This window comes from Coturnix japonica, chromosome 1, assembly GCF_001577835.2.
Source record: "Coturnix japonica isolate 7356 chromosome 1, Coturnix japonica 2.1, whole genome shotgun sequence".
Taxonomy (NCBI): domain Eukaryota; kingdom Metazoa; phylum Chordata; class Aves; order Galliformes; family Phasianidae; genus Coturnix; species Coturnix japonica.
The window spans coordinates 63,570,483-63,596,661 of NC_029516.1; the positions used below are offsets into that span (position 1 = coordinate 63,570,483).

Here is a 26,179-nt window from a genome sequence, read left to right on the forward strand (position 1 = left end):
AAACATTTGTGTGAATGACAGAAGTCAGGTCTATTTCAAATAACAACATTTGATCTAAAGAACCTCTTTTCAGTGTGTTTATCCGACAGCCTTGATAGCAAATACGTTCAACAAAGCATTTCTGAGTTTTTTGTTATTGTAAGATAAAAGATGACGCTATGTTAAGAATGTCAACAAATGTTTCTTTCTCCAGCGCCATCCACATTTTGACATACACAGAGAAATATTTTTAGTGGAAAGAATGGAAATGTTTGGATAGCACAATTCTGTGAGGGTTTTCTCCCAGGAGTTCAAAGTTCCTTTGGCTCATATTGATAGAATTAGATGTATTCTATTGCCTTTGGAGCTTGGGCTTGTGTACATTGCTATTAAGGTCTGCTCAGGTTTAGTCCTTTGGTTTCCTAAGCTAGCATTATTTGGCCATTTAGAGGGCACTGTTACTTGAGGAGAATACAGATACAAGTAATTGAATCCTTAGTCCCATTTGAAATTTGTTGCGGATGTTTATAGTGTATATAAATGGTGTAAGGAAGGCCTGCAGTAATAAATGTGATTCAGAATCATAGCGTTTGCTTAAATGGGCACTCTTGGATACCACAGTACTTACAGAGATGTAGAGATTTTACTGCTTTTACATCTTGTGACAGCGAGATGGTGATAAACATCTGCAAGCGCTGTATCTGAAGCTGGACCTCATGGCTGCAGACCCTTAATGTTGTGTGAGCAGCTGAGAGGTGGCAGGTACCACATGAGGCAGAGTTTCTTCATCTGTGTAATTACTTCAGTGCTTATAAGTTCCTCCTAGGGGCTGCAGTGCATGATGGAGCTGCATCCCCAAAGCTGTTCTGCAGACAGACTCGCTGTGCAGATGGAGGGCCGCTCAGCAGCTGTGTCACCGCAGGGCTGTTGGCCAGCAAGATTGTTAAAGACTAACAAACACTTGATAAAGTCCTGACATAAGTTCTCCGTTTTCTATTTAGAAGATCACTGTTTGTTTGAACTCCACATTTTGCTTTGTTTTGTGAAGTGTGATTTTGCTTTCTTTTGCCATAGACGTTCTTTATTTTTCCTTTCCTCAAACAATCCAGCTTCCGTTCATTTTGTACCAGGCTGACACGCTTTCCAGTTATGCAGCAAATCGAAAAGTTTGTTTCATAAACAAACAAGATATCAAAGCTGGAGGGGATGTGTCTCTGTGGATGTGTCTCTGTGGTTTTATTTCAATAACTGACAGATATTTGCATGTAGGCCTTTACGTTTCAAGCGCTGTGCTTCAGTCAGTTTGGTTTCATATGCTGTCGGATGTGAACCAGCTTCTGCTTTCTTGGTTGGAGTTTGTATTCTGCTTTTCTGCTTACAGTTTCATAAAGAAACATTGTGCTACAACAAGCGAGGTTTTATTGTGTGGGTTTGCATTGTTTTTTTTCCTGTTTGCCCAAAATATTGATCTTAATGTTAGCTTAAAGAGTGGAAATAACAGCAGGGACCATTGCTGTCTCTGGAAACATCTGCTTGGCCTTGAGCTCTTTGCTGCATGGAGTGAATTTGTGTGTTCACAGTGCTGCTTCTGTACACACAAGTCCTATAGATGGTGGGTGCCGCTCAGTGAAGATTTTTAGAGCATTCCTCCCAAAATCCTCAGCAGCTGCATTAGAATGAACTTATTTAACACATTCTGCAACACTTCAACACTCACAGCACTGACACAGCCACTGGATGTGGTGCAGACGCGCTTTGCTGGCCAGCCGGGCGCTGTGGGTTTGGGGTATGGACAGTGTGTGTGTGAAGGATGCCTGTATTCACACCACACGTGAACCTGGGTGGCAACCTTGCATCTCATTAACAACTCCAATGGTTGAGATGTTCACTGGAAAAAACGTGTTCTAGTTGAAGCGCGTGTATTTGAACACACAGGCAAATACCTGACATTCTTGGTAGAACCCACTTTTTCCACTAGCAAATGCATGGCATAAAACTCCCCTGCCACAAGCAACACATCCATTTGAGGAAACAGAACATATCTGTTCTTCCGAAGAAGTAGGATTGATAAGCAGCATTCATCAGAAGGTCCTTCACGTGCAAACACAAAGCAGTTTTGCTTGCTGTGAGGGAAGAAGGTGTTTGAAGAAGTCTAATTCAGAACACGACAAAATCAAGAGCAGCACAGCATAAAGCTTGTTCAAGGCATTGTTACCTGTGAGTTTCTGTGCCAAAGCAAGGTGTGAGTGTGGATCCAGAGTGATGCAGGTGAGACCATGAATACACTGCTGTTTGCATCAGCTCCAGATTAAACACTGCGTGTGGATGGATCCTGATAGCGCCCTCTCATGTGTGCCCCAAGCAATGCAGACCACAAGACCTCGCAATACAAAAGATCAGAACCGAAGGCTGCTGGCAGGCCTGGGACATGGCTGAGGAAACAGGAAGAGAAGCTGAACTTATAACTGATGTCTTAAGCAGGATTTCCACTTATTGAAATTAATTTCTGAAATCATGAGAAAGAAATTCTGGAAAGGAATGAGAAAACTAGATCAGGTTGCCCAGGGCCCCATCCAACCTGGCCTTGATTTCCTCCAGGAATGAGGCACCGCAGCTTATCTGAGCAGCCTGCGCCATTGCCCTCTCAGTTAATGATGAACCGTCTCCCTTGAGCCTTCTCCTAGGTAAATAAACCCAGTCCCTCCGACCTTTCTTCACAGGAGAAATGCTGTTCCTGGGTTGCTTTGGCTGCTGCAAGGGCTCGTGCAGGAGCAGAGAGGCACATGATAACCTCGAACCTAAGCCATTAAAGACGAACATGAACAGCAGGTGCTGCTCTAAACTTGTAAATACCGCTCGGGGCCGGGCTTTGCTTAGTCTGACTGTAATGAAGCAGGAGGTGCTGAGCCCCTGAGGGGATCCTGTGGTTCCAATGCAGATAGATAGAAAACCGATTGGAGGCACAATGAGGTGAGACAGCACTGTTTTAGTCACTGTGTTAAACAATACTTTCAACAAGGAAAATCAGAATATTCGTATACAGATGCAACTGTAGATAATTAACAGCGTCCCTGGCTGCAGGGCCGAGGTCAGGGGCACAACTTTAGGTAGCGCTTCAAGAGCTTCATGTTCAGTGTGCACACAAGGGCTCGCAGGGTCCAGCCTGACGCTAGGGACTCTCCTGGATCCGTTTTCAGCTCCGTGCATCCCCCAGAGATGCAGAGATCTCCCCTGTCAGGCTGCTCAGCGCTGCAACGAAAACTCTCCGGGATCTCCCGTTTCCGTGCCCGCTCTCCCCCCCAGGATCACAGCGGGGCTCTCCACAGCCCCGCTTTCCTCGCCGCCAGCAGCACAGCCGGCTGAAACTTCACGTTTCCACACATTGAGGCCGTTTCCATTGCTTTCCTCTCTGCCTGCCGGCACTGTGAGGCAGCAGCCCTGCTCTCCCGTTGCCGTGCCGGCTCTCCATGCGGGCCCGCCTCCCGCCGTGGCAGGGCGCTCCCATCCCGCCCCCTGCCCTCCGCCCGCCCGCCCGCCGTTCGCACGCCCCCCGCCTCCCGATCCGGCTCCCCGCCGGCTCTTCGCCCTCTCTCGCTGCCGACCGGACGCTTCTCTCGCCGTCGGGCTTTGTTGGGTTCTTTGGGCCGCTTTAGCCCTCACCCCGGGTAGGGCAGAGATCGGGCGGGCTGCCCCGGGCGGAACCCCATGTCCTCCGCTCCCATCCGTTCCCCGACGCTGCGGCCGCACAGGATGAAGAAGGACGAGTCGTTCCTGGGCAAGCTCGGCGGGACGCTGGCGAGGAAGAAGAAAGCGAAGGAGGGTGAGTTCGCCTATACAGGAGGGAGGAAAGAGCATCCGAGCCCCCGTCCCTCCCGGGCAGCCCCCGGCTTTGTTCTCCGGGCGCGGGAGGGCCCCGGCGGCCGCGGGTGGGCGTGGAGGCGGATGGGGCTCTTCGGTGGCCGCCGCTGAGTGTAGGGGAACCCCGGCCTCAGTTTCTGTAAAATAAACTTCTGGGAATAAAGGTGATCGTGGGCGTCTTTACCGGTCGGTAGAAGGCGCGAGTGTGGTAAAGCTGGGAGGGAATGATTAAATCCACCTGTGGTTTTTGTTCCCGCTCTATCCGTAGCTTTTACAGCTGTCTTACCCGGTGCTTTTACTTAGGTAGCCCGGTGGGCCGCCCCCTGGCTTGGCCTCATCGCCGGGTGCTGCCTCCTCGTGTTGTCCCACCCGCCCGTGGGCACCGCAGGCTGTGCACAGATAGGACTGTGTGTTCCGAAGCTCCCTATCTGCCAAGAAGAAGCTGTCGTCTTGCCGGTGGACTTGATAAAGATGGCCCGGCCGTGTGTGTGCAAACTATGACTTTCCCACTAAGCGTCTGCGCCTCCAGGGCTGCACACTTGGCACCCTCTGATTCCCCAACTGACCCCATGCCCGCTTCATGGTGAAACTCATGCCCTTGTTCCATGGCCATCTGAACGTGGGTTCCTTATGCCGCATTGCACTTGAGCTTTCTGGTGGGCTAACAACAGCCTTGGCTCGTTCTGGTGCCTGATGGATGCGGGGCGGGGGTGGTATTTCCAATGTCAGTCTTCTAAGTGAGTGTGCTTTGCCCTTTGCTCGCTGCCCCTGATATTAAGAAGGCATCTTGGTAATACTGAGGATATTTGCCCTCAAAAATGCAGCTCAGGGGAATTGCTTCCCTTCTCATGGCTGTTTTGGTGTGGCTTTCTGGTATTTCCTCCGTTATCTATTTTTAATCAGGTTTCTCCATTGTGGTTGTGCTGAGGAGCAGCTGAAGCAGCCGTGCCTTTCCGGTGATAGCACTTACTGCTGAAGGAAGGTGATGGAGAAAGCCTGGAGGGGATGGTGGCCTGTGCTTGGAAAACAGGTTTCACTCAAAACTGATTCCTAAGCCTGAACAGGTTGACAGCTCCGCTTCTTCAACGAGAAGCTTCAGCGTCGCAAAGTGATTATTAGGGTATAGTCTGAGACCACCGGCTTGGTTTGCTGACTTTGCTTACTGCTTCAGCAACACGTGTGGCCTCAGCTCCCCTTAGCTCTGCGATAGCAAGTTTTAGAAGCTGCCTTTGGTGCTCTCTGGGGACTTGTAGCTGCATTGATAGAAAGTGTGGTCATGCTTTTGCTAGAAGGAAATGGAAATGCGTGACTCAGCTTTTAGGCTGAGTATTCCTTCCAGTTTGACGAGGAGAACAGAGAAGAGACAGCAGCCACGCCTGGAGACCACCTCCTCTGCACAGTTCATCATGTGTTTGTGCACAGGGCTGTGGTGCTGCTGTTTGAAGGGGAAATAGCTTACTACTCTTCTAAGTTCTCTTGTGTTGGAAGTTTTAAGGCCTGTGGAAGGCATGCTGTGCATGGTATTGCGCACCATAGTGGGGTAGCTCTGAAATGCAGCCCATGGAGAATGCAGCCCTGACCAAGGGGGCAAAGGGCTCAGCTGTGAAGAGGTCCTGGGCTGGAGTCAGCATTGGGGAGAGCGTCTTGGTATGCGACTGTGAAGCAGAAGTAAGTTGGGAGCTCACTGAAATGGCACTGAACTGAGTTCACAGACCACATAAGAACGGTATGGGCAGCTTTCTCTTGGGCTGAGGAACCGCTCCACCCCTGGGGACTTCCCTTGCCTCCTTTCAGGCAGCTGCTGCTCAGCTCCCAGTGGACCAGCAGAGGTCAGTGATCTCCCAAGACTAATTACTGTCCTCACCAACTGCTCTCCCCACTAGCAAGTTGAAAGGTCGGCTGCTGACTTGCCACAACCAAACCATTCTTGCCTCTAATGGCATGAGAAGTAAGCAAACCAAAGTTCTTGATAAATTTTGCTTTCACTGGCGTGTCTTTTGTATCACAGCATAAAGACAAGCTTTGTGTGATAGGACAAGGGTGAATGGCTTAAAATGGGGACAGGGGAGGTTTAGGTTAGATAATAGGATGAAGTTTTTCACACAGAGGGTGGTGAAGCACTGGAACAGGTTGCCCAAGGAGGTTGTGGATGCCCCATCCCTGCAGGCATTCAAGGCCAGGCTGGATGTGGCTCTGGGCAGCCTGGTCTGGTGGCTGGTGACCCTGCAGAGGAGTTGAAACTTGACGATCACTGTGGTCCTTTTCAACCCAGGCCCTTCTTTGATTCTGTCACCATCTTGACTGTATGTGTGTGCAGACCTTTAATCTGGTCTGTGCAGCAGTTGTAGTCCAGTTATATTAATCTTTTTATTCTTTGTGCACAACTTGTCCATGAGCTATATAGCCACAGAATGATGCTGAAAAGGGTTTTGATACTTAATGTGGGCTTCTTTTTTGAGTCATGATAGGCAGCCATGTCATAAACAACTGTGATGTGTGGCTATCAACCCATAAGCAGCGGAGTGTAAATATTCTTTGGCAAAGTCCTTTATAAGGTGCTGTAAATCTATTTTTAGGGAGCTTATATTCAGAGAGGTGTGATCACTAGGCTTATCAAGACTGCCACTGTAAGCCTGTAACTTTTCTTTATGGTGGGACAGTAAATACAGTTCCTGGGTATGGTGGTGATAGTAACTATGGTGGTATTTGAGGAATTGACTATGGCTTGTTAGAAACTTTGCTGCTACTCCTGCTTTAGCAGTGTTACATGGTATAGTGCTCTGTTAGCGGGTGCCTGGAGATAAGGCAGGGTTACGATTTCAGGTCCAATTCTTCAACATTGTAAGGGTAAGATTCTGTAAGTAGTTTAACCCCTTGAGGAAGACTTGGAATTTGTCCCCTGAACCTTTGCTTTACACCATTGCTTCTTATACTTTTGTTTCTGAATTGTTATGACTGAACTGACTTTATTAGTCAACGCTGACTTAAAAGAAACAACAACCAACTGTTGTTCGTTGGGTAACCATTTTTAATCCAATTTCCTATGGCCATGGTGTGTGATCTCACTGTCTGACTCCTTCCTTCCTCTTCCTTCCTCTTCCTTCCCAGCAATGTTTTTAACCCCGTCATTTAGCTAAAAATGCCCTTGAGAGCAAACTGCCAGCCATCAGGGTTATTAAATGACCACAGACTTTGTCAGAGTGAGTGACCGGTTAGAACAGAAAAACCTCAGTGGAGCACCAGTGCAGGAAAAGCTACGAGTGATCTTAACCCTTGTAGGATAGGAGAAAGCCCATGTGGGAGGGAAGCTATAAGAGAAAAGGAACTGTCTATGGGGAGAGTGCTGTGTGGGGTTGTGTGTTTCTTTGTGTTACAATAGGTTGTGACACACATCCTGAGAAAAGCAGGATGTGTTAATTCCAGTGCTCATCTCGCCACGTGGATTACAGTTCTTCCCCACATGAGGTTATATGGAAATGGGCATCAAATCTGCATTTGCCTGGTTGTAACCGTGAAGTACCTGTCTTGGTATCTTGGGCTTTCAACGCAGATCTGTGCCAGATTAGCTTTAAGTAGCCTAGGAAATTATTGGGGTGCTGGTAGAGCCCATGGCAGGGTGCTGGCTGCGAGCTACTTTTCAGATCCTCTAAAATATATTGTTTTGAATAATGCTGTACTATATCTTCATTGATTAAAAAGGAACTAAAAAATACACCTATCTCCTTTTTCCTGTTGTTAAAAGAGTGGTGTCCTTGAACTGAAATAAGGGAGCTGTTTTGCCACAAGTTTCAGTGCTGGGTTACTCGCAGCGCTTTGATTTCCTCACAACACTGTAGGGAAGACGTGGGCAGCAGGTGTTTGGCAAAATAAAGCTTCTATTATTAGCTGTGTGTGTATCTATATATAGGTCTTATGGAGGGATCAGTCGGAGAAATACAACATGCTTAATTGCTCGGTGTTGTTTCCCAGTGACACAATTGAAAGGAGGACATAGAGATTAGGAAAACACTCCAGAAAAGAGCAATGTGTGCTAATGCCTATTGTCATCAGTGGTGGAAAGAACTGACTGCTGCAGGAAGCAGCCGCATGTTATAAAGCTTTATGCACATCAGACCAGGTTAAAGGATTGGTTTTAGGGTCTGTGCCTCTGTGTAACAGTGAAACGCTCTGTCTGGGAATATTTTCATGCCTCTCTGGTGTTGGGGTACTTGGGCAGAGGCATTGCATTGCCTGCCTGTTTCCAGCAGCTCTGCACAAGTGGAAGCTCATCTCCAGATTGTTCAGGTGGAACTGCTTGTGCTGCTCAATCCATTTCAGCTTTCTCGAGGGAGGAACAGGAGGAAATAAGCTCACATGCAGAGTTAAATTGGAAGAAATCGTTTCTTCATAGTTCCTTTAAGAATGATGGGGCTGCTTGTACAGATAATTGCTCTCCAGAGAGAGAGAAGAGGTTCAGAAACAAGCTCGTACCTCATTGCCTTTTTGTGTGATGAGCACATCTCGACTCGGAGGCGTCCCCTTGAACACAACAGGATGGGAGAATTGGAGTTAGCCTGGAAAACAGATCTCATCTCCTTTCATTTGAACAGGATGCACTGAGCGCTGCTAGAAGCTCTTTTCAATGCTGTCTGTTGCACAGTCTCCAGAGGTGCATCGGTGTGTATGCACTGCCAAAAATTGAACTCCTCTGTCTCAGTGTGTTACAGCTTTGCTTTAGTGGCTGCTTGAGGCTTCTAACAGAAGTATTTAGCTTTGAAATGATTCTGAGAGGCGACTTTAATGTAGATCCTGGAAAGATACAAAGCTGTAATGCAGTCTTAACTTAATCTTCATTCACCTTGCAGGTGGCACTCATGCTGGCAGTGTTACTTATGTTGGGGGTTTGTCCTGCTCACAGGCATTCTTTGCTGTGCGAGTGGCTTTTTGTGCTGACTGTGCCCATGTATCCTGCTTCATAAACTGGTGCTGGAGGAGTAATTGCTTGAATTGCTCTGATGTAGAACTAGCCTTTGGCATTCAGATGGTGCCCAGAACACTCAGGACGGAGCACGCTGCTGCTGAGTGCCTGTACTATGCTCCTGAGGGGCATCTGTGTTTCTGACAAGCAGTGAAGTACCGAGTAACCTAAAGATACAGCTGCTCCTCCATTTCTCTCTCTTCAGAGGAAGCAAATTTGCCTTCCACAAATCTCTGAGATACAATGTGATGTATAAGCTTCTGCTGGTTGCTTTTGACTATCTGCTGACCTGATAATCATTGTATTTTAAGGCTTTTCCTTTTAATAGACTGGTGATAGAACTTGCTCCAGCTTAAGTTACTCTCCATGCTTGTGGTGTGTGGCAGTGAGTTTGCAGCTGGATGGACAGCTGAGTACAGAGTGTGTAGGGTCGAGTTCTGTGTTTCTGGTTCACTCAAGAATGTTTGCTGCAGTCTGAGAGTGCACTTGGTGGGGAAGCGCATTGATTTGTGCATCGTCGTGGGCTGCTGCTGCTGCAGTACTTGATCAGAAGACGAGATGGGCGCTGGTTGATCAGAATGACTTGCTTTTAAAGAGAAGAATTGGCATATAACGATATTGAAGCCACGTACCTTTCTAGGTAACGCATACACATCCGTATGTGCAGACAGAAGCAAATTCAAGATGAACTTTCTACCCTTTCTACTATAAATTTAAACAGAGAGAAAGTCCTGAATTTCCAGTCAGAACCTGCAGCCTGATTGCTGAGTTTTCCTGCAGGGCTCATTTGTGCCTCTGACCAGATCCATCTTCAGTCTTGTCTTGCTAGAGCAGTGCCTGATTCGGTTCTGATATCGCATTCTGTTCTGGCAAACGTTTCTTACAAATACTAATGCAAGGAGTTAGAGAGTGACTTCTTTTCTCCTTAAAAGCTAAGCTGCCTCGCTTCAAGGCAATTGTCCAGCGCTATCTGTTTCTCCTCATTTCTTCTAAAGGATTTGTTAGCGTTGACATCTTGGGAGAGACTTCCGCACGCAGGCATCTGGCAGTTTCTGTTATGTGGAGCGTATGGATGAGCCCTGTGAGACTCTGATGTATGGAGGGCTGCACGCGGAGCTGATACGGAGTGGGGGAGCTGCAGGGTTGTGCGTGACCTCATGCAAAGTCTGCGCAGATGCTTATTGCTGAACAGTGTGAATGGGGGATCCCTGATCCTGCTGGTGGGTCTGTGCAGGGAGATTAGGCTGTGCTCTGCAGTGCCTGTTATCACACTGTTTTAAGGGCTTGTTTTTTCTTTAAGAGTTGTGATACTTCAGATCTCTTTATAAATACAAACGTACCCTACAGATTTGTATGTTGGCAATACAGGAGTCTGGAAGACTAAGTATAGCAGTGCATATGTATTTTAAGAACTGCTACAGGCCAGCTGATCCAAAAAACACATGAAGCTGCTCAAGTTTTTCAGCGCAGTGCTTTGAGCTTTAGATCATACCTTGATGTTGGAAGATTTGGGAGATTAGCTGGCAAGCTCTTTTCATTGCAGAAGCATGTCTGAACAACTTGTTGCTAAGGGATCTGAGGTTATATGGTCTGCAGTGAGGCCAGCGAGAGGCAGAGTCTGCTGGTTAGAGGGTTAGTTAGTTTTTCAACAGTGAAGAGCTTTGCTATTCCACTGAGATGAGAATTTAGTGCATATATCTTCTGTGTATAGTCGTCATGAACACAACTGGGAAGCCTCAAGTTTGTAGGCTGTAGAAGCAACGTGGCAGGTACTTGAAAGCTGCTCATGAGGGATTTGCTTTTCATTTTCAAGGGGAATTGTGGTCAGATCTCTGAGGCACCATTAGAAGTCTTGACCTACGAGGGGCGGTCTCTATTGGGGCTCCTGGGAAATGGCATGTCAGTGGGGAAATAACAGTGCTGATAGTTATATGACATGGATATGTAAGGAGGAAGAGTCTTCTTCATATGGCATAATCTGTTTTTATTGTTGCCCATGCTGCTGCTGCTGGTAACGCTGAAGGCTCCAGTATTTCCTTATAACCCTGGACTCTCCATTTTCAGCCTTTCTGTGCTCTTACGCCAGTGAGTCTTGGTCTCCACTGCACCAGCAAGCTAAAGGCCATCCCTCAGACTCCTCACAATTGCTTCTGGAGGCCAGAAAGCTGGTAAAAAGGAAGGGGAGATGGTGTCTTCTTTTGTGCTAGCTCATTATCACAAACATCCAGGTTCCTTGAACAGATAGTTGAAGAAAGCAGCAGTTTAAAAGTCAACCACATAGCTCCAGAGGAAGATCTGACCCATTATCAACCCATGCTTGCCTGGACTTGATTGATGATATGGGTTCTGTCATGGTACAGATTATCTCTCACAGTGTTCACTGAAAGATGCCTTACTCTGCACCACGCTCCAGTTGCACTCTGGTGTGGTGGCTTTTGTGTTTGCTTATCCCCTCTCTTGTACACTCTCTGTCTACATTGTGAAATGTGTTGTATGTGTGCATTGTCACTGATAAAGCTTAGCTTCTCCCTCAGGGCACTGCAAAATCAGGTGATGCAATTGTCAGAGCTGCTGGCTGCAATTTGCAATGTATACGTGTCTGCATCAGGTCTTTCCCTCAGTACGGGGCACATATGTGCGGTGGCCCTTGCTTTATGTGCTGCCCCTGTGACTGTGGTGTACGTGCCTTTGGTAGTCATCAGATGTAACGCTGGCTCTTAGGCTGAGGAATGGAGATGGAGGGAAGCATGGCCTGTGTTTTAGCTAGGAGGAGGAAAGGTAAAGGTTAGGGTGAGCACTGGGTTGTCTCTTGAGGCCTCTGCTGCATGACAGGCTGCCCAGTGACAGTACACACAACCCCACCACTGCACCATGGACTGCAGGCAAGGGAACTAAACCAGCCTGACTGATGTGGGTGACAGTGACCCCTGGTTGCCTTTGGGAGTGGGCTGAGTATGGAGGAGAAACAGGAACTTCGGTATTGCACAACTTGTAGATCAGTGACCAAGGGATCTCTCTGGGCTGAAGTACATTCGGCCTGTTCAGATGTAGGCTTCCTAATTTGGGCTCTTGATGGCAAAGCAGAAAGCTGTGAGACAGAAATTTTAACTTCTTTTGTATGCATATATATTTAAAGCAGAGAAATATTATGGCTGATATATGTGGCTTTAGCGTTTTGCAGTTTGAATCTGTCTAAGTCTTGCTCTGAAAGCCAGATGTGAAGAGAACATGCACACCTGGCACCGTGTGCTGGCCTGGAGCTCTGGGCACTTAAATCACTGTCACTTCCTCATGGAACAACATGCATCTGCACAGCAAAGCTTCTAATTAGAAGTGCTGGACGTGTAATTGTTACCATACATTGGCTTTGGACTTCTCTCCAGGGCCTTTAGGCTCAGAAAGTAGGCCACAGCATGTTGTTCTGGTTTTGGCTTTGTCAGGGGCAGCTGAAAGGATCTTTGGGAATTCAGGTTTATCTCTCAGTGATTGCTTCCTGACAGTCCCTGAAACCAGTCTGCTGATCAGATCTAGCTTGTGTTTTGTTTATAAAATAGACAAGCTGTTCTGACTCCTGGAATTCCAGTTCCTTCTTTAGTTCTTCTTTCTTTTAGTAGTTGACCTGCAATGAAATACACAGTGAAAATAGTGTTTTATCCATTATAGCCGCCATGTGGCCTTATTGATCTTCTTATTAGCTGGGGTGGTTGCATACGCGGTCTCTTTGGAGTAGGAAAAGAAACTGAGGGCTGGATGAAGAGGAGAGTGATTCTGATGTATATGTGGAGTGCAGAGTCTTTTTTCTGTCTTTAAATAGAAAAACGTGTAATCCTCAGAAAGTGTCTTTCCACTAGGTCTGTTTGGCAGATGTATGCATATATGTTATTAAACAGATACAGAATCCTGTCACTTTTAAAATAGAATGGTGATGTTTGCTCTCAGGCTTGCCTAGTCCAGGACACAGATTTAGGGACAGTTAGTCTTGTAGTGAGTTGGTTCCACTGGAAAATTAGGCAGAATGCAAGAGTGCGTAGCTGTGTCTTGAATCTGTACTGAATTTTGTCTGTCAGAGATCTTGGCTGTATAATGGAGCCTTCTATTTGGGAAAATGGTTTTTAATAGGATGCAAGACGTCGTGCTCAGATTGGTCCTGCTGTAACGGGTGACTAAACTCTTCGAAAGGGCTGACAGTAGCAGGACACGGGGAAATGGTTTTAAGTTAAAAGAGGGAAGATTTAGGTTGGATGTTAGGGGGAAGTTCTTCACTAGGAGAGTGGTTAGGCCCTGGAACAGGCTGCCCAGGGAGGTTGTGGATGCCCCGTCCTTGGAGGTGTTCAAGGCCAGGTTGGACGGGGCCCTGGGCAACCTGATCTAGTAAAGGTGTATGTTTGGTGGCCCTGCCAGGCAGGGGGTTGGAACTGCATGATCCTTGAGGTCCCTTCCAACCCGGGTCATTCTGTGATTCTGTGAACTGTATTTGTAAGCAGTTGTGCATAGTGGATGAAAGAGAAAACAGGAATAAACTGAACCCCATGCAATTAAGACTAGATAAAGGGAGAAACTTCTAAATGATGAGCGCTGTGAAGCCGTGGGACACGATGCCCAGAGACTTTGTGCGGTCTCCATTCCCAAAGGTTTTAAGATGTGGGAGACAAAGCTCTGAACAGCCAGGTTTGATGAAATGTGATGTTATCTTGTATTGGCTTTTGTTTCGTGATCACGTTTTGTTATTGTTTGGGAGGCTGAACTGGAATGACAATGTGTGGCCTGGCTTCGTTATTTCAGTGTGGTCTTCAGCAGCATGGTTAGGAAATGATAGTGTCTATTTCTTAAACCAGGCAGAGTTAAGCATCTGACTGAATAGTCTTACTGGAGCTATTACTTTCACTGTACTTCTCTCTCGTGGCCTGTCTTTTATCTGACTGTGGGCTCTGAAATGTGGACTTTCTGTTACTGTGAGGTTTGTAGCTCTTATCACTGAAGTGGTTGCCTTGGCAGTCTTCCTGTAAGCAGCAAAATAATTTTCCACATATCACTGGTCTGGAAACCACTGAGGAAACTTCTTTGTATTTTTCAGTCTGCCCGTTTAGTGAGGTCTTTCAGTTTGTTTTCAGTACATTACTGCTTTGTGTGCAGGTAGCTGCTGAGCAAAAGGTGCTCAGAAAGCTTTGTACTGGCTGCTTAGAATGACTTTTGAAGTCTGAAGCACTGCACATCCCTTCGTTGGTTCTGTATGTTCTGTTGATCTGAAATCTAATATTCACCAGATAATCCTAAATATAAGTATTGCAAAAACATAAGTCTTTTTTTTTTTTTTTTTTTTTTTTTTTTTCCCCCCAGAGTTTTCCTTGTCTTTCTGGGTGACGTTTGGGCAACTCCATCAATTAGACACATGCAGTTTTTTGTGGTTAGCAGGATCGTTTATCTCAGCTTACTCTTCCTGTAGAATCAAGTTGCACTAGCAAAAAAAAGGGTGCTTTTTGAATTGCAAGTCATAGCTCCAGCCTCTTTTCCATTGGTGTGGAGCTTGCTCGTGGAGTTCTCTACCATCAGCTGGAGAAGACAGTGCCTTTCTGTTACATCGTGTGTTCACCTGCCATCCCTGCCTTCAGAAGTGAGTCTGTTCCTCTGTACTGCGCTTGGCCTATTCAGAAAAAGAAATAAGATGAAATGTTTTTGCTTTTGGTAGTTGTTGGTGTCTTTGTGCCTTTGGAGAAGGGGCTGAAGGATGTGGTAAGATGAAGCAGGTAAAACTGCTCATGCTGTTAGTTAGCTAAATGGGTTTCATTTAGGTATCTACAAATGAAGTTTCAAATCATGAGGGAAAGGCAGAAAGAAAGCAGTTGTAAAATTCATTAATTACCATGAGCAACAATAATGACTTTTTTCATACTGAGCTTGATGAGCTTTGGGCTGTTAGATTTGTATATGGATCAGAGAAAAAGCTTGGAGAACGTGTTAACCTTCGGTGCTGTTTCCTCTATTTTGTCATGTTGGAGAAAGCAAGAATTGAATGAATTCTAGTCATCTCTATGCCTGAATAATGCTTTCAGCCCTGCTACTGACTCTTGGTGACTGGCTATGGCAGGACTCATCAGACTTGCATACCTTAATGAGCTGATTCTCTTTTTTGGAGTTGGTTTTGGTTAAATATTTGGTTAAATAAATAAGTCTTTGTGATGCTTGGTACTCGTCAAAATCAGTCAGCTTAGGTAGGGATCTCACACCAAGTGAATGCATGGTTCCATTATCTTTGGTGTTATAAAACATCATTCTTTTCCTCAGTCTTATTTCTGCCACATTTTTCTATTCAGCCATTGTGTATCTGCACAGTGAAACTTAACTTTGTTTTTTGCCCTGTCTCATCTGGTTAGTTTTCAGCCTCGCCGTGCCCTTGCTGTGTCATAGTGTGGGTGCATGAAGAGGAAGGGGTGTGTGGCAGCAGGGAATGGAAGCGAAGCCAGGAGTGCCCCTCTGCTGGCAGCCTGGATGCCTGCCCAGCGCACACAGCTACGCAAGCATGGCTCAGCACAGTAATTAAGGAAACAGGAAGCAGGGACTCACCGCAAAAATGATGAGTCCCAAGGTGGAGTTTTTGTTCTAGCTCCAGAGCTCTCTATGCGCTCTGCTTAAGTGTACATCTTGCTTTTCTGCCTTATAAGAACTTATTTCTCTGGGTTCCTGATTGTTTACTGAGTTCTATCAGGCTTATTGCATGAGTGAAGCAGGAAGGCACTAAAACGGATGAATTCTGGCTTTGTCCTGTGCAGCTGCAAGACTGGAGGAGGGTTGATAGGACTGCTGGAAAGACCCAAAGCTATACACAGTGGCTCTGCATTGATACTGTGGGCTCACCTTGCCTTTTAGCATTGTCGATTTGTGCCCATGCAGCTGTGGGTCAGCTCCAGCTTTGTCAGCTTTTACCAGAACCAAATTAATATCTGTGTGGGGGTCATTTGTGGTGATTCAGCAGTACAGCAGCACTAGTCGATTGGCTGCTGTGTTGCCTATAGCTGATGAGCTACAGGGAGGTTTCACAGTGCAGTTTGTGGCTGGACGAGGACAGGAGCTTCCCTGTTAGCATCTGCGGGGCCATGCAGAACACTGAGTTGAAGCAGAGAACTGGTTCAGCTGGCAGCAGCTGGCTTTATGTAGGTTTCAGCTACATTAAAGTGAGCCCTGCCATTATGGCTAAAAATCGTTCTACTTAGTAATAACAGATTCTCATTTGGTTTGGTTTGGTGTAGAGTTGCCAGTGCTGGCAATGTTGTAAGCTGCTTGTGGTTGCTGTGGTCTGTTTGGAGCCCTTCTCTCCCAGGTCATGTCTTCTCACCCTTAAGGTTGCCTTCCTCTTTCTGTGCTGCCATCACAACAGATACTGTTTCAACAGTGACAAAAGTTTGGGGGTGGTCTTTGTTCAGGCAGTGGCAGAATAGGCCTTGCAAGTTTACCTTGTCCATATCCACAACTGCGGCTTGCTTGTTGAGACTGAAGCAAAAGGATTATTACAGCTCTTTTCCAAAAGCTGTCTTTAGCTTTAACTTTCTGTAAGTGGCAAAGCCTGGCTGTTGTGGGTGCCTTTTTTTGCTTGCTGGGGCATACAAATAATTCCCCTTATTACTATTCTGTTTTGAATGCAGTCTCTTTGGTGCAGTGCCTTTATGTGGATTTGAAGAAGTCTTTCCCTTTGATCTGCCTGGGAATTATTAATTCTCTGTTGTAATTAATGGAGGCTTTGTTTTTCTCCTGCAGTCTTTATCAAAAGATCGCAGAGCCTTCTGTAAATGTTAAACGATTTGAAATGCGGCAGAGGCTGGTGAGTTGTGTGTGTGGTTTGTCCCTAGAACAGAGACAAAGAGTCTCAGTGTATCTCCACGCACTGTGCTTGGGGACTGTTTGATGTGTGCCAGTACAGCAGTCTACTTGGGAAATGCCAGTTTTTGCTAAACTCTCTCTTTTTTCTTCACTAGGAGAGTGGTTAGGCCCTGGAACAGGCTGCCCAGGGAGGTTGTGGATGCCCCGTCCTTGGAGGTGTTCAAGGCCAGGTTGGACGGGGCCCTGGGCAACCTGATCTAGTAAATGTGTATGTTTGGTGGCCCTGCCAGGCAGGGGGGTTGGAACTACATGATCCTTGAGGTCCCTTCCAACCCAGGTCATTCTGTGATTCTGTGATTTTAATGTTGGCTGCTCCATTAGGATGAATTATCTGGTGTATACATCTCTCAGGAGGAGGGAAGGAGTGTTGTGCCACTGGTCTGCATGGGGTACCAATGGAGTTTTATAGGACTTTCCAGTTTGCAGAACTCTCAGGATATGAGCTGCAGGCAGGCAAGTGACTGGTTGAAAAAGTACCCCTGGTCCTGCTTGTGTCTCTGTGAAGAGCAATAATACTTTGGGGGCACAAGAAGAGCTTTCTGTACAGAGCTGGTTGTACAGTCCATGCGTGTTTCCCTTCCGCGTGCTGTTTGTACTAAAGAAGATGACAGTTACTTGAACAAGTCGTGAATAGTAAAGCCAAGAGTAACAAAGCAGTGCATTAGCTTCCAAAGTTAGGGTTTAATCACGAGATGAAAGTATAAAATGTAAAAGCTGTGGTCCAGCAGTGCTGAGGAGACAGCTCAGCACTGGTTGAATGAGAAGGAAAGCCCTGTACCCAGAGCTCTGTGATGGTTCTGTGGCAGCTGCTGCTTTCTGTGGGGGAGAATGAGCCCTTTAGTCAGAAATAACCAGGGCTAAAATTAAGTAGCATATGCTTTTGTAAGAGGCTGACGCTTGTGGTTGGCTTTTGAATAGCAAAGCAGAGGCTAGTAAAAACTTAAGAGGTGAACTGGGCTATGTCCCTTTATCTATCTATCTATATATACACATACATATGAATTAGACTAGAATTATTCAGATGAAGGTAAAAAGGATGAAATTGCTGCCACATTTGCTCCTTCTTAAAAAGAAGAAAGCAGAGACTTCTTTCAGTGCTCCTGCTGACTTTAAAGGTCATTTCCCTACTGCGAGAGACTCTTGATAGCAGTGGTGGTGCTTCCAGCATCTTGCAGCTGATTGCCGCTGTTCTGTGCAGTTTGCATTTAATCCTGTGCACCAACACGGCCTGCCTGGCTTATAGACGTGTGCTGCTTTGCATGTGTGTGTGCAGTCTGGTTGTTATACTTTTTGGAAAGGCCAGAACAGCTCCCACCGTGACAAAATTGTGTTGATTGCTGGTACTGCCAGGGACTGTTAAAACAGCAGATTGCTGCCAGGAGCCCTCGCTGCTTTCCAGGGTACTGGTGGAGAAGTGACCTTTTTCTTTTGAATTTGAATTTCTGGATGAGGGAGGTACTTGGGGCTTTGGCTGAATGCCTTGGCCACTTGCCCATCCGTCATTGCATTTGGACTTTGCTAGCGCTGGCTGCCAAGGGCCCAAAGGATTTGGGAGGACTAGCCTGCTAGTTGAGCATCAGCTCAGAGAGGGGATCCCAAGCCAGACATCTGAGAGGAATCCTAGCTAGTTCTTTCCAAGGCACTGTCCTTCTAGACCTGTATTTACACCTGGGTTGCCCAGTGCAGGTTCACAACTCGGTCATTAAACTGTCAACCAGTGTTACCTTAAGGCTGCTATAAGCATTTATCTATGCTAGGCGCTTGGCCATCTGCAGAAGTGACAGGGACAGGGAGGATTCCTTGCTGGGAGCTAGTCTCAGGGTGCCTGTTCCCTTCTCCTGGCGCCTGCCTCCACCAGACAGCTGAGAGCTATCTGAGTGCCTGCTCCGATATCACTGGCCCCGAATTAACAAGGCGTTGGCAGCTTTGAGGTGTCAGCCTCTCGTCCAGTTGCTGCTGCCCCTTCAGCGCTCAGCCCATCCGTGCCATTCGTCTGCTGTTGCGTGTAGCAGACCTCTGGGTGCTGGAAGGGCTGACATGGCAGGACTCCTGTGTAAGCGACGCAAAAAAGGAGGTATGTGAGATTACATTTCTAGCAAGAATATTTTCCTAAGCTACGGTGGCATACAGGCTCTCTGGGCAGCAGGTTTTGTGAGGCTTGCTACTGATGCAGCAGGGGAGGATGCTCTGGTCCTGTTGTGGCAGAGCTTCACTGGGTCTGAAGGCACGTATGAGGGTTTTATGTGGCTCTCCATGTTATGTGGGAGGGTTGAGGGTGGGGGCTTAATACACAAATCCATATCGATGTTTTTTAGTTGTTGTTGTTGTAAATTGTTTAGGAACGAGATTTGTGTTAAGAATGGTTCTTCCTGGTATTCAAACAAAATGAGAAAGTAACATAATGGAACTTTTGGGGATAAAAACAGTTCAGTTGCAATTAAAAGTTTTATGTCTTGAGATTTATGCAGTAATTTGTTTCTATAGCACGTAGCGTGCATTCCTGGCTCTAAGGAGCTTAGGAAATCTCTTCTGCATTTGTAGACCACAAAGTACACCAATACCCTGACCTTCCTGAACACTTGACATTCACAGATCACAGAAGTGCTGTAAGAATCATAAGAAAGGCGCATCTAGAAATGAAGTGTGATTTTAAGTGGAATTTGGGCGTTTATGGTCAAAAGAAGGCTTTAAAAATATTGACCTCTGATATCCAGTTTCCACATAATTTTTCTTAGGGCTTCTTGTGTCTGTGTTCCTGTTGGTGGGTCCTGTAGGAGGAAGCTGCAGTTGGGAGCATACAAACAGGGCAGGGTAGGGCATGCTTTGAAAGCTCTTTGGCCTGGTGACTGAGGCAGCTTAGCTCCCTGACCTTTGGAGAGCTTTACAAAACTAAGAAAGAATGCACAGAAAGGGCAATTAAGTGTCTATTTAACAATGATGTTTAATCAGGTGATTAAATCTCAGCCTGCAGATGCTGCATTTGGTTTGGACTTGTGAACTATACTCTGCTCCCCTTGCAAAAGGTGTGCAGTGTAGAGTGCAGGCCACTCACAAATGCTTTTAGCCATTGCTTACACAGAAATGTCACTTAATGAATGAGTTATCGTCCTCCTTTTTTATCTCCTGCTTCAGATGCATCTATTTTTAAAGGTTCACTGTAAGTAGTTGTATTCTGATTTTAAGGGGAGGTAGACCTCAGAGACCATAGAAATGCTATAGTTCACAGAATCACAGAATTGTAGAGGGAAGGGACCTCTAGAGATCATCGAGTCCAACCCCCCTGCCAAAGCAGGCTCCCTACACCATGTCACACAGGTAGGCGTCCAGTCGGGTCTTGAATATCTCCAGAGAAGGAGACTCCACAAGCCCCCTGGGCAGCCTGTTCCAGTGACATTCCTTACTGTTAAGCCCTATGATAGTAAGCAGTTGGTACATACCTCCTTACATAATGTCCTATGTGTCCCATTTTAGTATCCTTCTTAATGATGCAGGGTACAATACTGACTTTACAAACTGAGAGCTGTATGTTTGGGAGCGTGAAAGATTCCAAATTTGCCTTCAGCAGACCGTGCTGCATCTATTTTTCAGCCACTGGCAGTGCAAGAATTAAATACATTTTCATTATTTGGTAGGATTTTCTGAGGCTTTTAATGAGGCCTGTAGCAAATAGTGACACTTGGTGTTCTGCCATTGGAAAAAGTGGTGATGAGTTGTGGTAGTGCTATCAGAAAATGAATTAGATTTTACAGTTAGCTGTCTGCTGTAGATCTGGCCATTCTGCAGTCCACACCCCGTCCTTCTGGAGAAAGAAGCTCTCTGACATTACTTTTACCACAGAGTTGATTTTCTTGCAAAATATTTTCAGCTGGTAGACTGGTGACTCGACTCAGTTTAATAAGAAGCTGTAGATGTTTGTTGGTTTTTATTTTCCGCTGCAGCTGCAGTTCTTCATGCTGTAAAGTTTGGATTCGTTTTGAAATGGATTTACAAGATATTTTTTCTTATTATGTCTCTTCTACCTCTGCATATCTGCAAACTTTGTATTTATTTCAGTCTTTCTTTCTGTTTTATCCTTCTCCGCAGTGAGTGACCTGCAAGAAGAAGGTAAAAATGCTATCAATGCACCAATGAACCCAAGTGCTGTGGACATCCATCCAGAAGATACTCTATTAGGTACAGTATGCTACAGATTTTGACTATGCAATTGCTAATGTGTGTGGCCACTGTGACCACACATTGATTGCCTTGCAGTTGATTACAGATTGCACAGTTGAAACTGAGAGAATTGAGAGCTGTTGTATGTCATTTCCACTGACTGGAAACTGGAAAGTCTAAAATGGAATTTAAAAAGCAGTGCCAGCTGTGCAGCTGTTCTTAAAGTAGGTAGTTTGTAGGAAAATTGACTTGCTCGGTGAATTTGCAGAGGAATTCCATTCTTCTCTGGTCACCTGGAAAACAAACAAGGTTGCAATTTTGCAAAGAATTGAATGGAAAATAATGCTGGGATTGTCTGCTTAAGAGTTGCTTCAGTTTCATTGACCCATGGTCCAAGGACATCTCACTCGTTATTTTTCCTCACAGATGTCTTCCTTTGGTAGAGAAGTATCTTTACACATATAGGTGGTAAACTGAAGGATTAACTCACAGAAAGTCTGTAGCAGAAGAGTGTGTTGTGGTACCTATGTGATCATTAACCTGCCTTGACTGAAATGTGTGTGCTTCACTGTTGTGGATGCTATTTCTTTAGTTACTTTTGCCTCTTTTAAGTGATGGTGCAACAAAATGGGATGTGATAACCATTTACGATGCTGAAGTCAGTAATTAAATATGATTAAGATGAAAATATGTAACTCAAGCAGTGCTTTATAGAAAGAATGTAAGTATTCAAATTCCAGTTCCCTTCCCCACCAAGTCTTTTAAAGAGTAGCAGCATAATTTTATAGAAATAAGAAGTGAATAACATTTTCTGGAATAAATAAATAAATATATACATATATATATATTCCTTTCCTGTCTCTTAATGTACAGAATTAGTTGAAGCAAGCGATCATGGAGGCAAATATAAAACCAATTCTGAAGGCCGCTCATGCAAAGCTGTGACAACTGGTTATCTTTAAGCAAAACTCTGTGGTGAACTGTGTACTATTATGGGTCAAACTTTGTTCAGAATTTCAGTTAGAAGCTTTCTGGGTGTGTAGTGGGTGTCACTTCCTTACAGCTAGGCTTCTTGACTCATCCCAGGGAGTAATAGGGAAGTAAAGGGACTGGAAGAGAGAAGCAACAGAAAGAAAATCATGTTTCTCTGTAGGTTTTCTGTAAATCTGTGATGTGTCTGGATAGAAGGGCCTTATTTTTATTTTTTAATAAAGATTAGAGACTCTGCAAAATACTGACCCCAGATGTCTGGGAAAAGCCTAAGGTAACACAGTTACATGTTATAGTTTATCTGAAGTGTGAGTATTATATTTGTTATCTGAGAGTAATGAAGTCTCACACCATAAAACTAGAGTTGCTGTAAGACTACCTGTTGACTAGGGGAGGGACCGGAATGCTGCTATAGGAGCAAGGCACTGTAGATGGATCATTGTTAGATTTTAGAGTTCTTCTATCCAAAGTAAAAATGACCTGACTTGTGGCCATACCAAACACCTGGTCTCCTTTGTTGTCATGCAGGAAGGAACTGGGAAATCAAACAGAAAGTAGAATTCTATGTTACTTCTCAAGATAAACTTGCGGGTTCTATAGATAATTTAGTAGGCAGTGTTTGCTGTCCCCTTGAACAGATCTAACTTAGATCACAGCTATCAGTTGACTACTAAATGAGGGGTGCAGGGAGAGGTCTAATACTTGAAAGCACATAGCAAAATTTAAAATATGAGACTTGCTCCAGGTGATTCTTAAATATCAATATCCATGTCTACGGGAGCATTTATACATGCATGTGATGTATCTGTCCACACGTGCTTTTGTAAAGATAATTCTGCCACAGGTTGGTTGGTTGTTAGCTTTACTGAGCTTAAGCTGATTTTGCTTCCAGTTGTTCAATATTGAGTAATCCATCATAAATGTTAATCTTTCCATTCCTGCCTCTTGTGGTTGTTTTGCTGGACATTGTAGAGCATTTCTCACATCTTTCCATCTCACAGTATCGAAAGAAATAGGTTATTTGCATGAAAAATGTATTTTATGTTCCTCCTCCAAACTTAAGTTGAACTGATGTAAACGTGGGTCATTTTAATTCCCTAGAATTTAAGCAGTTCTTACACCCAGGGCTGTGTGCATGTGAGCCTCTCTATGTGCCATGTTTCGGGGAAGCAGATTGTGGAAGCACCAACTGTCAGCCCAGGTCTCAGCAGCACTAGTGTCATAAAAGCTTGCTTTGCTTTTCAGGGTATTGTGATTTAGGAAGGTTTATTTTAAAAAACAAATTACGTACAAACTGAGAAGAGAGAGGAAAGTAACTGACTGCCGTTTTTGGCATGTTAATATTAGCATGCCCCACAGAATGTAGAGGATGGTGATTTTTCTGATGTATTCTGAGCTGGAGAAGGTCAGTGGAAACAGTCCTATTTTAGGAAGTTATTATCTTTCTGTGTCTAAAAATGCTTAACACTTTGATCATTGGATATTCCCCTGCCAGTGTGATGACTGCATACAGTCATTTCTTAATCAGCTGACAGGCCACTTCATGAGCAGTAATACAAGTGTACATTTCTTCTAACTAGTTTCCCATTTTATTTGGACAGAGGAGAATGAGGAACGCACTATGATTGATCCTAACTCAAAAGAAGATCCTAAGTTCAAAGAACTGATCAAGGTAGGATGTTAGTTCTTTGTCTTTCTTAAAATCTTTAACTGCTGAGCCAAAATCATTTACAAGCTGCTTACCAAGCATACAGTGAAGAAGGAAAGACTCATTACTGAGGTGTGTCTGTGAAAACTGAAAGCACAGATGAGGATGGTATTGGTAAGGCTAAGAGCAGCAATGAGAGAAACAAAAAAAAGCTGAAGGTCAGGGTGCCCATGGTTGTGGAGTACAGCTCTACTACCGTTTTTTGTAGTCTTATGATTATTAAAGTGAGGTTCAGAGCTTAACTTGGATCTACCTGCAGGTCACTGCACATAAATCTAGGTTTCTTATCTCTATGAAAACAAGAAAAGAGCCTTGGGAAGCACTAGAGAGATTTCAGAAAAGGCAAAAGTCAGACCAAAATGAGCAAGCATGTGGTAGAGGACACTGCTATTTTTCATGCCTTGTGTTCTGTTATATTAAAAGAAGGAAAAAGGGAAAAGATGCTCCCACATATTGTTACTTAAAGCCATTAAAATTTTTCAGTTTCCATAAAGAGTAACGTGCTGGTCTCCAGGGCATGAACAAAGACCAACGGGTGAGTGAACTGATGGACAGCTTAGGCTAATTACGTGCACTTTCAAGCCATTCTATAAGCAAAGAAAAAGGCATTCAGCTAAACAGTGATTTGCTCTTCCATTAGAATATGTTAACTCACCACCTGGAAATTCAGTTGCTTACAAGTTCTTAATCATCAGAGTTTGTTCTGATTATCTTTTATGTAATTCCTACTGTTTTGATTTGACATTTGTGAAAAGAGCCATCTCTCTCCTAGAACTTCAGTTTTACATACAGTGGCTTCTTGGAACAGAGGCATACATCCATTCCGCAGTACTGCTTCCCTGAATGTGGGAAGTGGCTTTGGTTCTCTTGTTTTGCACAATTCTGCCTCTTATTTTTTCCTTTCCTTTATTATCCCTGTATTTATGTTTTATGTGGCAGAGAGGTAGGAAGTAGGATATCACCTGTAGGATAGGGCAGGGGCCACAGTGTTCTGAGTGTGTGTTGTGGCTGGAGACACATGCCCACGATGCTAGTGATGATACTGTGTTCCCAGATGTGCTGATGTGATGTGTGGCTTCTTCCCTCCTGTCAGCGCTTTCTGCCAATTATTTGATGGCAAGTGCTGGCAATTCAGAACAAATATGATATATTTATAAGGAGTGTTTTCCCTTACGATTCCTGCTGCAATTTCTCTTTGTTAATTTAATATCATTTAAAAAGTACGTATCTTTTTGTTGGAAACAACAATCCGGCTGTAGTGAGGTGGGTCTGAAAACTTTGGCTAGTGTGTCCACCTCCAGATAGAGGAGTGAACTGCGACATGTTCATTTCAGGAACCAGTGTTTGCTCTATCTACAAGCAAATGCTTCACAGAATGTCTCAGCACACAGTTCATCTGACAAATCTTTAAAACAAGTGGAATGATCTGTTGTTAATGTTACAAGGATGTGTTTAGGATTTGACAAAACCACATCAAAAGGACTTTAGGGAGGAGTAGTCCTCAAAGTTTCTTAGTTATTCTAATTTGTCTGGGATGCGTTCTGTTTTTAAATTAGGTGAATTTGCACATTCTTCTTTTTTGTTGATTCTCAGATCCATTAATTCTTCCAAAAGGCGCAGTGGCCTTGCACCACTCTTTCAAAATACACTGTGGTTTTGTTGCTAATAGAGCAGAAATACTGCAATGAATGATTCAGATGAACAAGATTTGTTGCGGTAAAGGAACCAAGTGCACTCTGTGATGCAGGAGACTTGATAGTGAAATCATCATTGCTTTTAAACGGAAACTGTTGCTATTGAATTCAATATGAGGTGGTGTGCTTTGCCTGGATGTCATCTATCAAGGTTATATTTTTCTTTCTTGAAAGGCTGAAGAACTTCAGGAGGAGTGAGAATCAGACCTAGAGCCTGAGTGTTTCAATTGCACTGCAGAATCACACTCTGGTTCAGTACATAAGTTTGCACTTGCATGTAGTGAGGGTAATTTACAACCAATAAAACTGAAGCAGCTGATGAAAGGAGCAGCATGTAACCTCAAATGGTTTCCTTGGGATCATCCACCGTGGAAGATGTGTCCTGTGGAGTGCATACCTGAAAAATGATATGATTTAAGCAATTGATAAACATTTGCATACCTCTCAGTGTTTTTACAGAAGCTTAGCAAAGGAGCATTTAATACAGTGTCGGTGTGAATCTGTTTAGGGAAGGAGAGGTTTAAATTATGTTGGCAAAACCTATTTCATGTCACAGAAGAACATGCGCGCGCACACACACACACACAGAAAAAACAGTTTATCCTTTATTGTGTGTTCCTTGGTTAAGTTTTCCAGGAGCTTCAGTGCTAGACAAGAATTAGCTACATTAAGTGCTACGCAGCAGCAGCCAATTGAAACTTTGGGCCTCGCAGAGATTGAGATCAAAGATCTCCGTGGAATAACAAGGAATCAAGGAGTTGAATGGATTGAGGTTTTTATAGTATGAAGTGATTCTCTTTTCCCTTCTAACAGGAATGTGTCAATAGCAGAAACAGAGCCTGCTGCCTTTTAAAATTTGGCAGTATGACTTAGTTTAATTGGTGCCAGCCCAAATCCCTTTCAGCACTGTAGTATGACATGCCAATGGTTTGCTATCACTGATTCTGAGTGTTTCTGTTTCCCCCA

At 44.8% G+C, this 26,179-nt stretch overlaps 1 protein-coding gene across 3 annotated transcripts in view; it reads left to right on the plus strand.

The window, feature by feature from the left end:
- The first annotated feature begins 3,505 nt into the window (after window positions 1-3,505).
- Window positions 3,506-26,179, plus strand: part of PARVB (parvin beta) — a 53,177-nt gene continuing 30,503 nt past the window's right edge. Inside the window, exons 1-3 of one of the 3 annotated variants that reach the window (XM_015870134.1) lie at window positions 3,506-3,799; window positions 20,750-20,839; window positions 23,413-23,483. In XM_015870134.1, the coding sequence (XP_015725620.1) occupies window positions 3,685-3,799; window positions 20,750-20,839; window positions 23,413-23,483 (276 nt within the window). In that variant the 5' untranslated portion in view covers window positions 3,506-3,684. Of the gene's footprint in view, window positions 3,800-14,325; window positions 14,406-18,612; window positions 18,741-20,749; window positions 20,840-23,412; window positions 23,484-26,179 lie in introns of those variants that run through there. The other 2 variants (XM_015870151.2, XM_015870144.2) reach the window with 2 other exon arrangements.